The sequence below is a fragment of the Mus pahari genome, chromosome 7 (genome assembly GCF_900095145.1).
Source record: "Mus pahari chromosome 7, PAHARI_EIJ_v1.1, whole genome shotgun sequence".
Classification (NCBI taxonomy): Eukaryota; Metazoa; Chordata; class Mammalia; order Rodentia; family Muridae; genus Mus; species Mus pahari.
Window position 1 is genome coordinate 104545201 of NC_034596.1, and position 12993 is coordinate 104558193.

Here is a 12993-nt window from a genome sequence, read left to right on the forward strand (position 1 = left end):
CCACATGGTGGCTCATAACCATCTGTAACAAGATCTGACGCCCTCTTCTGGAGTGTCTGAAGACAGCTACAGTGTACTTACATATAATAAATAATAAATCTTTAAAAAAAAAAAACTAGTCAAAAGCCAAGCATGAGATACCTCCCTTCAAGTTATTGGAGGAGGGGTGTCCAAGAGCCCTCCCAAGTTGGTTTGAACGAAAGTGGATTTCCAATATCGTGCCTGCCTGCCTGCCGCTGTGCTCCCTGCCATAATCACTGTGGACTCTAACTTTCCCTTGCTTCACTGTGTAAGTTGCCTTGGTCGTGGTGTCTCCTTACAGCAACAGCTACAGACGACTTAGTTGCCGACCAGAATGTCACCTTTTGCTGGTGACACCATGCACTCTGGTCACACGACTTAGAGAAATCAAGTTGGTACTGGCTGGAAGCTTCTTGATTGCCAGTTTCCATAGTGTTGCAAGGTGCTAGGGAGCTCCAGTAACTACTCCCCCAGCGAGGTACGCCCAGTGGTACAAAAAGGGCGTGAATGTCTTGAGTGATAAGCTACAGCTATCTAACTGGATTGAAAGCCTGCCCGATGAGAGAGATCTCACTGTAAACCTGGGCCAGAACCAGAGGCCAGAGCGCCCTGGGAGAACCTACTGCCCTCAGTTTGCTAAACTGACAGCGATTACCTGGCATCCAAACACTGTCTATACCCTTAAGTTAGTGCTGCTCACCCCCCTGTCAGACAGCCTGCTTTGTACAAGTGGACAGAGGTTAACACAAAACCACAGGTGACCTAAGTGCAGAGGAAGTGACTAGAGTGTTGGCCTTCACATCCCTGCCCTACTGTCTTCCTCCAAGGCTCGGGGAATCCAGAAGAGACAGGAGGGTTGTAGGAGCCAGAAGTCGGAGAGCGCAGCTGTGGAGTTATGTAGTCTGGACACAACAGTTGTGGTTGCTACACAAGACCACTCTAGCCAATGTACTAGGATGGGCGGGCGCGGTGAAAGGTTAGACACTCCACAGCCTTAGATTTGGGTTTGGGTTTGGGTTTTTTGAGATGGGGTTTCTCTGTATGGTCTTGACTGTCCTGGAACTTGCTTTATAGCCCAAAGTGACCTCGTGTCATGATCCTCCTGTCTCAGATTCAGAGTGCTAAGATTACTATTGTGTGCTACTATGTGTCAAATTTGATAAAATTTCATGTGGGAAAATAAGCCCAGGTAGGAAGGTGGCCTGCAAGGCGTTGCAGGTGTCCCCCGAGTGAAGGTGAGTGAGCCAGGCCTGCTCTCCGAGCCTGTGCACACTGCCTTTCCCCCATGAGCCAAGGGTAGAGTATAGAGGGACAGCCAAGGTCTGCTCTAGAGAAGCAGAGGCACCTCTAACAGTGATTGTGACCAGAGGATTTTCCCTTGGAAACCAGCCCAGCACAGGTCACCCACCGCCGAGGCTCTTCACTCTTGTCTGTAGGGGCCTCCCCGATAAGTCCAGTCCCCATAGACTCGGGTCAGTTCTAAAACCTTCCAGATATCTATGGCCAGCTCTTCCTTAATATTTAGATGTTTTCCCTATGCTTTTTCTACTTTTAATGTCCTCGATCCCTGGCCATCTTGGTCACTTCTATTCTGGAAGTTGTCCTGCGCATAAGGCCAGGCCATGGTGGCTGCAGAGGAGACAGCGTCTGTGGAGTCAGTCACCTCTCAACCCCAAGTTGTTATGAAAGTGGAAAGGGCCCAGCCTAATGGATCAGCAGACAGGGGCCTGCTGCCAAGCCTAGCAGTCCACACACACAGGAAACAAACTACGTATGTTTTAGAAAGAAACTACATATGTTTTAGACAAACTACGTATGTTTTAGAGGTACACGTGGGCACTACATGTGCTGGTGCAAGCTGATTCTGAAGCCAAGCAGACAGGACAGTGGAGTTGTATATCCACATGAAGGGCCCAACGCTGAGATCTGAATGGAATACCATGCCACACGGATCAGAACCAGTGCCTGCCAGTACGGCTGCACTGCCGAACTGGGGCAAGCATGCAGGAGTGCCGAGCACACAGGCTGTCGTTGAGAGTGACATTAATCAGCTGAGAGCAACTGTTCATCCCAGAGCTGAGGCAGAAAGATCACAAGTCCTAGGCCAGCCTGGCTACTGTTTCTCAAGAAAAACAAAATTGTGTTAAAAACTAAAACAGTTTGTAACTTGAGCCTTCAGTTCAAGCACCCTGTCTTCTGTTTTCTTATGAGGGTTGAACTACTATATCCAAACGTATTTATGGATACCTAAATGTTCTCTATGGTCTCTCAGTTCAAGGCCTGCCCGGGCGACGTTTCAAGCTCCAGGCCAGCTATGGCAACACAGTAAGACCCTGGTTCAAAATAGAAAGGAGTGAAAAAAGAAGACACGGTGTTTGACAAGCAAGCCTGGGTGACCTGACCTCAGGGTGCAGAACCCACGTGAGGGTGGGAGGAGGGAACCGAATCACAGTTGACCTTTAACCTCCATGCATATCACAGCACATGCTCACATGCGTGCACACACAATAAATTAAAATTGAGGACCAGCACAGTGACTCAGCGGTGAAGGCACTTGCCACCAAACCTGACCATGAGTTGGATCCCTAGGGTCTGCGAAGTGACAGGAGAGAACCAGCTCCTTCATGTTGTCCTCATGTTGTCCTGGGACTGCGAGGGTTTGCCATATCACAGACATATACACAGAATAAATAGATCTTCTAAAAAATTATAGGTAAGGAATTGGCCAGGTATGCACACGCCTGTAGCTCCCACACTTCGGGGGCTGAGATGGGAAGATGATCAACTGTACATTGACTTAAACTACATAGGTTTTTTTTTTTTTTTTAAACGCAAAAATGAAAGCATAGAAGGTCTTGAACTCTTAAGCAAAAATTATCTGTCATTCATGGTGGTGCACACCCTTATTCCCAGTGTGTGGAAGGCTCAGGTAGGTGAGAGACTCTGTGCGAGCAATAGTAAGGCATCCTAAAACTGCATGCGTGTGTGTGTGTGTGTGTGTGTGTGTGTGTGTGTGTGTGTGTTTGTGTGTGATGGGCATGGGTAGAGACAAGTGTATACTACAGGATGTATGTGTGGAGGAGTTGGCTGTCTTCTACCATGTGGGTCCCAGGCATCAAACTAAGGTCATTAGGCTTGGTCACAGGTACCTGTACCGAAAGCCATCTCGATAGCCCTTTTTAAAAAGCAAAAACCAAATGTACACTGTATTTCTGTCTGTGTTCTTTTACCCATTTGCAAAGCTCACCTCTCCTCACTTTCTCTGAAGAACTAATCCTGGCTCCTGAACCCTCCACAGCTGGCTCCTTCCCCACCTTCTCACTCAATGCTTCCGGAGGCAGACCTGTGGTCCTGCTCAGCGCTGAGGTTCTGCAGGTGGCCACTACACCACATGCTGGCTGTGCTTATGGAATACTGTACTGGGACAGGACTGACCACGTTCCCTTTTGTATTTTTGTGAACTGATGGTTCTTCAGGCTGTATCTGTGTGTGTGCCCGTTGACTGTGAAGGACAGCAGTCAGAGCAGAGGCATGGACTACTGCAGATTTGGCTGGGGTCGGGGGGGGGGGCGCTTTTCCTGGCTTTTCAGCTTTCTGTATTGGGAACATGTAGCTAATCCAGAGGAGTCCTAGCTCTACAGTTCACCCAAAGCAAGGGCCGGCTCACAGGCCCCGAGATGTGGCTCTGTGGTCTTGGAAACTCCTGTCCCTCTTGCTGTCCTTGCTCTCAGCATCTCTCACACGGGGTCTGCCTCTGATACAGCCTCCATGGTTACAGACACAACCCTCCTGCCCCAGCATCATTTGTCATTTCTAGAAAATCAGTTATCATCTCTGTTTTCTATTCCCAGCCAAGCTCTGCCTCAGTGTCCATGCTAAGTGGGTGGTGCACACACAAGAAACCTCCTTCAGACAGGACAAGCAGGAGTGAGTGGGGAGGAATGCCACTGCAGAGAGGTGGCTCATCAATGTGCTCATTGCACAAACCTGAGGACCAGAGTGTGCATCACCTGGCCACACCTGTAAGCCAGCACTCGGGGGTCAGAGACGGGAGAGTCCCAGCCAGCCAAGTTCCATGAGAGACCCTGTCTTGAAAGCTAAGATGTTAAGCGATTTAGGAGGACACGCAGTGTCAACCTCTGGCCTCCTCATGTGTGTGTTCATGTACACATGTGTGTGTTCATGTACACATGCACTACAGACTGGTGCATCCATGCACACGTGCATCTCTTTCACCGAGTGTTGGCATCCAGCCTGGGGTCTCATATGAGTGTTTATTGAATAAATGGAGGAGTGAATGCCAGCGTGTCCTCTTGATACCTAAGTTCTCATTTTGCCTCTTCATTGATTGTTCTTCGGTGTCACAACCTAGACTGTTAGAATTGATGGAATTGGTGGTAACTGTGTGATCCAGTGTAACTTGCTGTACTCACAGGTCTCGCAGTGTTTGCCTTGTGCCTTTGTATGGGTCACCCACACTTCTGCACCCCTGTCTTGCAGGTAGCCGAGCGGGCGCTGTATTACTGGAACAATGAGTACATCATGAGTTTAATCAGTGACAACGCAGCGAAGATTCTGCCCATCATGTTTCCTTCCTTATACCGCAACTCAAAGACCCACTGGAACAAGTAGGAACTGGAGGCCGCTAGCTCCTGGTCACCTTTAAATAGTGCATGCCTTGCTGTAACTCACTTTGTAGACCAGGCTGGCCTCAAACTCAGAAATCTGCCTGCCTCTGCCTCTGCCTCCCGAGTGCTGGGATTAAAGGCGTGCGCCACCACGCCCGGCGTGAGTTTTTCAGTTAAGCGCAGTGTGGATCATCCCTGTGACCTCTGTGGTTATTTTGTCTCATTGACCCCATGCCACACCAGCACAGGGAATGTGTCTGAGCACCTTCCAGGCTGCTCCTGGAGCCTCCAAGGGAGTTCAAAGGTCACTGCAGAGTTCACAGGACTCAGTCCTGCTGGAACTCAGTGGACACACCAGTCCTTAGGTGGCCCTTCAAGTCCCATGACATATCAGAGGAGTCCATCATTAAACTCAATGGCCACCCTACTGTGGGCGCTACCTAGAGCGTGAAAGAGAAGAACTGGTATCTTAAATGGCCTGAGAACTGTTCAGTTCCCCCTCCTTTCATTTCACTGCAGAGGAAAAGGAGATCAGTTCACCCATGGAAAGCTCTCTGACAGCCTGCAGGGTTCTCCCCATGGATGCTGGATGATTTAGATGTTGAGCTTATACTCCACATTAGCCAAATGCGGGTGCTAGGGCGTCCCTCTCCTCCGGGGAGCGTCCGAAGCAGGCTCTGTGTTGCTGCCTCCTGAGTAACTTACTCAGAGTTCTTCTCAGGACTCCACATTTTCTAGTCTGTCTTCAGGCAAAGTGGCTTTGCCTGCTGTTAGCTAGGAAGGTGGACTTCCTGACCTGACAGGTTCCTGGAAGCCCTGACTCGAAAAACGACTGAATCAGAACTAGCAGCTTGTATTAGAACTGAGTGAGCTTGTTGTGGGGAGGTAGGACCTCAGAAGTAAGGGAGACGGGGGGGAGGGGGGGGGCCTCAAGCGGAGGGAGGGAGATGTGATAGGAGGCAGGGAAGGATGAGGAGGACCCGGTGTGGGCGTCTCACTCTGGCATTCACTCTGCAGGACAATACACGGCTTGATATACAATGCCCTGAAACTCTTCATGGAGATGAACCAAAAACTCTTCGATGACTGCACCCAACAGTTCAAAGCAGAGAAACTCAAGTAAGTGGCTCCTCACACAGCTTCCTGAGGATTGCACAGCCTCTGTCTGTCCTGCAGAGTTACTCTTTGAACTTGTAAAGCAACCCTGTTCTGCTCTGGTTTAGGAAGCCTGTCACCAAAGGGCATGTGTCTGAAGCCAGGGTCCTTGCCCTTCCACTACCGGAGTCACCTTTATCTTTTTTAGAGCGCTGCTTCTGTGTGTGTGTGGGGGGGGGGGCTTCAGAGGCTGTGTCTCCCCAGAAGCTGTGCTCTGTCCCTAGGCTGGGTGCATAGTCATGTGATTCATTAGTTATGAAAGGTCACTCTGGGGGCTGGCAAGATGGTTCAGTGGGTACAAGTCTGATAACCTAAGCTCAGATCCTGTGTAAAAATGGATGGGAGGAGACTCCACAGAGCTGTCCTCACCCTCCTCAGAGTTGTTCTCTGCCCTCATGTCATCTCACAGTCGCGCAATAAGAATGCAGTTTATGGGCTGGTGAGATGGCTCAGTGGGTAAGAGCACCCGACTGCTCTTACGAAGGTCCAGAGTTCAAATCCCAGCAACCACATGGTGGCTCACAACCATCCATAACAAGATCTGACTCCCTCTTCTGGAGTGTCTGAAGACAGCTACAGTGTATTTACATATAATAAATAAATAAATCTTAAAAAAAAAAAAAAAAAGAATACAGTTTATTGCTGGGCATGGTGGCGCACGCCTTTAATCCCAGCACTTGGGAGGCAGAGGCAGGCAGATTTCTAAGTTCGAGGCCAGCCTGGTCTACCGAGTGAGTTCCAGGACAGCCAGGGCTACACAGAGAAACCCTGTCTCGAAAAAACCAAAACAACAACAAAAAAAGTGGTTATAGTGGATGAACTATGTGTGTTTAGCTACCACCATTTATTTCCCCAGTTTTTAGATGCTATGTGAGTTATGACTGCGTGTCACGCTCTGTTTTGGTTCCTGGTAATACAGCAATGGTTGTAACAAAAGTCCTTGGCATAACAGGGCAGGTGGAGTGAATCAGAGTACCCTGTAAAGTACAGAATGCGTGTCTTCAATGCACAGGGTGGCAGAGCCACAGAGAGCCACACCAGACTGGGCACAGCCCCCGAGGTGGAGTTAGTGTGATGGAAGTCTCAAAGAAGCCACCTCTCCCACTCCTCCACTCCTAGAGAGTGATGGCGTTTTAGAAGTTGCCTGTGGTAGTGCATTTTGAGGGTTTAAAAAAAATAATGAATGAAAAAAAAATCACTGCATCTAATGATGGAGTTAGAAGCAGCCCTGGTCCCCCTTGGAATACTGTCACTGCTGGGGTGCCAGCTCTGGCCTCCTAGGCTCCTCTGCAGACTTGCCTGTGCAGTGGGTATAGACTGTGGCAGGCAGGCAGCCAAACTAAGAACATTGGACCGACTTGGAGGAAATGGGGGAGGGAGGGCTGTGTTTTGAAGTCTTGTTAAATTTGTAATAATCTTTAGTCTCACTCTTGGCCAGTTTTTAGGTTCTTTTCACGTTACACGTGTTGAGAGCCACAGTGTGAGACGTGGAGTAAGACCAGAAAACACAGGAAAACATGACTGTGGCACTGGTGTCCCCTTGCTTTCGCCCCCTAACCTGCCTGAGTGCCTCTTCTCTAATACAGATGATGTTTTCTTGTTTTTCAGAGAGAAGCTAAAAATGAAAGAGCGAGAAGAAGCATGGGTTAAAATAGAAAATCTAGCCAAAGCGAATCCCCAGGTACTGAAAACGAGAGTAACTCGGGAGTGTGGAGGCTTTGCGTGAATGTCTGATGAGAATAGGGCCTGGCTCGCCCCCAGGGAGGCCAACGTCACTAACACTGTATGTGCAAATGTCCGCAATAAAACACTTTCCAACTTTGTAACTTCTTCTTGTATAAGTACTTATTTGCCACACATAACTTTTACCACAGAATCAATTTCTTTCTCTTCTTTTTAAAAGTAAGATATGATGTGGTAAAAAGAACACCAGGATGTAACCTCTGAGATTGTAATGTCCTTTCTTGCTCGAATGTCATAGATGCTGTCACTTGAACCGTATTCCTCCTTTTTATTCTCGTACATGAGACAGATGAGGGTGAGGCAGATGAAGAATGAGAAAACTAACTGAACTCTGCCCTGCTCACACTAACTGCTCCTCTACCCTAACTGATGCAGTGTGCTCACGCAAGGCGAAGCCAGGCAGATGGTCGTGTGTGTCAGAGCTGCAGGTGACTCACCAGCCTCCGTCCAGTGTTAGCTTTTAGGCTGGCAGAGCCTGGGACAGCTTTGCAGCCATAGCTCTTTGGTGTTGCCTCTGCTGGTCTGAATGATCAGTTATTGGGGTGTTACCTCTGCTGGTCTGAATGATCAATGTTATTGGGTGTTTCTTTTCTCCTTGTTGTGTGTGTCTGATTATAACAGCCACTTGATGAAATGTCTGACCTTTTCCACACTAAGATCTCTCAGGCTTCTCTCAGCTCTCCAGGGAAGAAAATACCTTACTAAACAGTGTATTTCTTTTTGGTTGAGAAGTGTGTATTAAGTGTGTACATAAATTATTATGTAAGTTGGATATGGGTTTTTTTAATCTTTGTCATTTAATAAAAACAATATATGAAGATATCAGTGTGTATTTTCCTATGAGACAGCATTCTGGCCTGCATCCCTTTGAAGAAAGGAGACTTAATGACAGTCTGTTGCAGATCTGCGGTTCCACCTAAAACAAGGAGCTCACATTTCCCTGGCGGCACTTTCATGCTATAGAGAAGTTCTTCTAAGGCTTGTAGCTGAATTACAGAGATCTGCACATATGGACAGGGCTTCTGAGCAGAAGCACTGGTAGTTGTTTTAAAACTCAGCAAAAGCCTGTGTGGGTAGGGTTAGGTGACTCAGCCTTGCTGACATTGCACTGGTGGTCTTGCTTCATTTAGAGCTTTGTTTGTTTGTTTGTTTTTAATCTGGCTGGTGGAGAGTCTTGGAAGGCATGCTTTACCTAGAATATGGAAATACTCTGTTGAAAACTGCACAGAGCTCCTGCTTACAAATGAAGAGCAGAGTGTTACAGTGTCAACTCTGGGGTGGCCACTGCCTTGCAACAAAGCTTTCTGGTTTATCCCTTTTGATCGCTCTTGCAAACTGTCTGTTGATGATACCTGTGGTGGGCTTGGCATTAGAGCTTTGGTGGCCTCCCTTCCCACTGTCCTCACCCCATCACCCCATCTGTGACAGTCAAGTGTCTCGTCCACATGCCCCATAACACACTGTCTGTAAAGTGGAAAATACTTGATGTGTTAAGACTTGAGAGCTGGAAATGCACCTCAGAGCTCGTTCTCTAGAGAGAAAAGGCCTTCTCTAGTTTCTACTTAGTACTGGCATTACATGACTCAGTGTGGCAGTAGCTATCCGGGGTTTTGGGGGGTCTCCAGATCATGTCAGCCTTGGTGAGGGTGTGTATGCACTTCACTATCCAATGGAAGGTTCCGGTGATTGACTGTGCTCACTGCCTTCTGAGGAGATACCTTCCCAAAGCAAATCTCATTTTTACAGACCAAGCAAGTGTCTTCCTCTGCTCAGAGCGGATGGGGGAGGCATCGGGAGGTTGGTAGAAGACATGTTTTGGCAGTTATAGCCACTTTCCTGGGTTTTCATGCCATGTGATTTGTGTGGAATTCTAAAACACTTATTATATCCAGCACGGATCTGTTTCTCCTAACCCACCAAATTGACTTTAGGGCATCTTACTGCGTGCGTGCATGTATGCACAGGTTTCTCTCTGTCCGTCTCTATTCATCTCTGTCTCTCTCTCTGTGTGTCACACACACGCGCACACACACACACACCCTACCATCCCCTGGGATATTGTGTGCGTGAAAATCGATTCTCTGCACCTGGGCTGTGGTGGGGATGAAGCCCCAGGTCCACACCTCATGTGGAGACCTCTGCACTCTCACCCTCCTGTGAGCTGCTGCCTGTTGAAGGCCTGTGCCAACTAGGATTTCATCTGCCATGAGCCAGCACAGCCCATGGGCATGGGGTCCTTTCCACTCTCGTACAGCTGTGTGGAAACACTGGGTTTATCCCGGGATAGTAAGATGGCGCATTTGCTCTCGAGCAGTCCTCAGTCTGTCTCACAGCAGACCTTCAGCCCTCTCTGTTCCTCCCCACGTGAGGACAAGGTGCTGTGTATCCAGAAGCAACTGTGGAAATTCTAGCCAGTGGAGATTTCTGGCCCAATTGGATTTCGGAAGAAGGTGTGGTTCATGTCTGTAGGGAGGGTCAGAAAGAAGTGGCACTGAGATGAGGCAAGGACCAGTGAGCGTGCAGAGGGAGTCCTGACCCGACAGCTGTCACTCAGTTTGCATTTGAGGCAAGGGCCCAAGACCCAAGTGGGTCAGAAAATATCAGAGAAACTCAGGGCTGGGTCTGCAGTAGCTGTGATAAGACTGGAGAGAGGGCAGAGCTATCTGCCTTTATCCCTCCAAATGTGTAGAAGGCGCAGGATGATCCAGGCAGACTTGCTGCGGTTTAGAAAGCTTTTCAGTTATGTCAACAGCAGCATGGTGTGCTGTAAAGGCCAGGCACCCGGGGAGCTGACCCTTGGAACACGTGGAAAGAGGCTGCTGAGAGAGTAGGTAGTGCCAGGTTACAGCCAGTACCCAGCCTGGAGGGTAAGGTGAACAGAACACGTGGTTAGTGACCAGGAGGCGGCTTGTTAGAGAACTAAGCACAGGAACCAGATGAGGCTGAGCGGAGCTGCTGACCAGGAGGGGGAAGTCGGAACACAAAACTCTGCTTCCCCTCCAGGCTTGGGGCTTCCTGGCGGCACCTGTATGACAAGGAAAGAACTAAGCGTGACACCCCCCCCCTCCCAAGCTGCAGCAGACACTGACTCTGTCCCTCCCTGACCTCACCACAAAGAGGGGGCAGGAGCCAGCAGCCTACAAACTGTGGCTATGTCCCTCTGCTCACAAAGCCTGAAGTCAGTGGTTCAAGCAGGTGGAAGGCTACCTGCCGTTACACCCTGCCTGGTGCACCCAGAGCATAGGGAGTAGAGAGCATATTGGAGAGGTTAAGGAAGCTGAGGGCAGGGTCCCAAGACACAGCAGGCCTGACACCAGGGCCAGGTTAGAGGGATCCTAGCAGTAGACCAGGCTGCGTTAGGTGGTCTTAGGATATTGGGCTATGTTGAAAAGTTTACAGTCTTAGGAAAATACTGGGGACATAGAATGAAGGGAAGAATTTGGGGGCAGCTGCCCCAGGGTGGATGTGAAGGAGGGTGACAGCTTCTGCTATGGACAGTCCCCCCTTGAGTGTTTTGGCCTAGAGATACAAAGGGCTATAAGCTGGTTGTCTAGAGATGAACTCAGGAGGACATAGAAGTGATCGTGGGGCCGGCTAGCAGAGGGTCACTCCCACAGCCCAGACTGCACGAGGGTGAGCCCCTTTCTAGCAGCCTACAGGCAGCAGCCCACAGACTTCATCAGCGGGCAAGCAGGCAAATGTGTCTCCCACTACGTGGCTTCTTGTAGAAGAGGGACTCAGAGAAGGTCCGTGGGCCAGCAGCCCATGCAGGATGAGGGCCCTGAGTGCAGACCCAGCTCCTAACGGACAGTGACTCCATACTTTGCATTGCAGTATGCAGTGTATAGTCAAGCCAGCGCCATGAGCATTCCGGTTGCAATGGAGACAGATGGGCCTCAGTTTGAAGATGTGCAGATGCTGAAAAAGACAGTGAGCGACGAGGCTCGTCAGGTAAAAGGTGCATTGAGCACAGCAGGGCAAAGCCTGCTACAGATGTGCTTGATGAGTCCATCACGTTCCGCTAAGCTATAGATCTGAGCGATCGGATTGCTAGGAACCGTCTTAGCAATTAGTGTGTGCTGCAGTTTGTTGCTTTACTTATCTTAGCAACAAAAACCCAACTCCTAACTGTTGTGTGTTAGCTTGAGCAATAGCAAAGCTTCGCAATAGCATCTCGCCCTTCACTTTCCCCTGGCAGCCCTCTGTCTCCTGCTGTGGTCCACAGACACTTCCCCTTAGCTCTTCATAGCAGGTGCTACGCCCAGCACCTCCCAGGATACCCAAGGTGGGAAGTTTGGCTTCCTTCAGGGCCCAGGGGCCCAATGGCAGGCCAGGGCTGTGCCAGCAACACTTTGGTGCAGTGGTTTAGAGCATTTTTAACCAGAGATCTCTTTCTACCAAATTGAGAAAGTACACAGAAAGGTTTAAAGAGGGTGATCCACTGACACTGAGCTCCTCTCTGGATCCTAAACGTCTGTGTTCCTCTGGGCTTGCTCCCTGTTCCGAGCATGTGTAAGCAATGCCCTGAGTGCACCTGGAAGCAATAGCCATTCTGACCCCCTTTGGTCAATGACAGAGTCCCTAGACATTAGTACTCAAATTCTAGGATGTGGACGGGGATCCCTCATTGCTCCCTTCTGCCCATGGCATCCTGTGGAGTTCAGTTAAACACACAGAAGGATTCTCTAATCTATTTGTTTGAGTCAGGTAACCCCACACCTGATGAAAACAGGATGGAGCATTACCAAGAGTGGCCACTCTAGCCAGATGAGCCTCCCCCAGCCCCAGCCACACCTGCAGAACGTCTGCAGAACCAGAAATAGAGCCTTCTGAACTGGGCTGTGGTTCCAGTATAGCACACAGAAGCACTCCAAGGCCTGGCATGAAGAAAGGCTGCATCTCTTCATAATTGCTGCCAACGGTACTCTGGAACGCCATGTCCCGGTGTAAATAGCATAAGCAGAGATGCTGGTGCCTGTTTCTTTCCCCCATTGCAGTATGGTTGTCTGATTTGGAGTCCTAGGCTACCTGTCAGAGTGCAGAGCAAGGAAGGCCCAGCCCCTGAACTTGCCATGTTCATCCTCAGCCCCTCCATTTAAATTGAACATTGTTTAAATGGATAAATGAGTGCACTAGAAATGCAATGGAGAAGCTCAGTGGCCACCTACTGCCCTACTGACCCTCAGCAATTACTTGAACTCCACACTTTGCTCATAATGTTTTTGCTTAGCAATGAATAGAGCTCATCTGGGCGTGGTTACTCAGGCCTGTAATCCCAGAGCTCCAGAAGCCACAGCAGGAGAATTGTGAGTTGAAGGCCATTCTGGGCCACACAGTGAGACCCTCAAAAAAAAAAAAAAAAAAAAAAAGGAAGGAAAAAAGAGAGAGAGAGAGAGAGAGAGAGAGAGAGAGAGGGATGGACAAGAAAGGAAACCCATGTGTTTCC

At 49.3% G+C, this 12993-nt stretch overlaps 1 protein-coding gene across 9 annotated transcripts in view; it reads left to right on the forward strand.

The window, feature by feature from the left end:
• Ppp2r5c (protein phosphatase 2 regulatory subunit B'gamma) overlaps positions 1 to 12993 on the forward strand; it is a 142891-nt gene that overhangs the window by 119791 nt on the left and 10107 nt on the right. For 4 of the 9 annotated variants that reach the window (XM_029541155.1, XM_029541158.1, XM_021201711.2 and 1 more), the window contains 4 exons: positions 4522 to 4649; positions 5667 to 5768; positions 7413 to 7485; positions 11382 to 11498. In XM_029541155.1, coding sequence (XP_029397015.1) covers positions 4522 to 4649; positions 5667 to 5768; positions 7413 to 7485; positions 11382 to 11498 — 420 coding nt within the window. Of the gene's footprint in view, positions 1 to 4521; positions 4650 to 5666; positions 5769 to 7412; positions 7486 to 11381; positions 11506 to 12993 lie in introns of all 9 variants that reach the window. The other 5 variants (XM_029541157.1, XM_029541156.1, XM_029541160.1 and 2 more) reach the window with 2 other exon arrangements.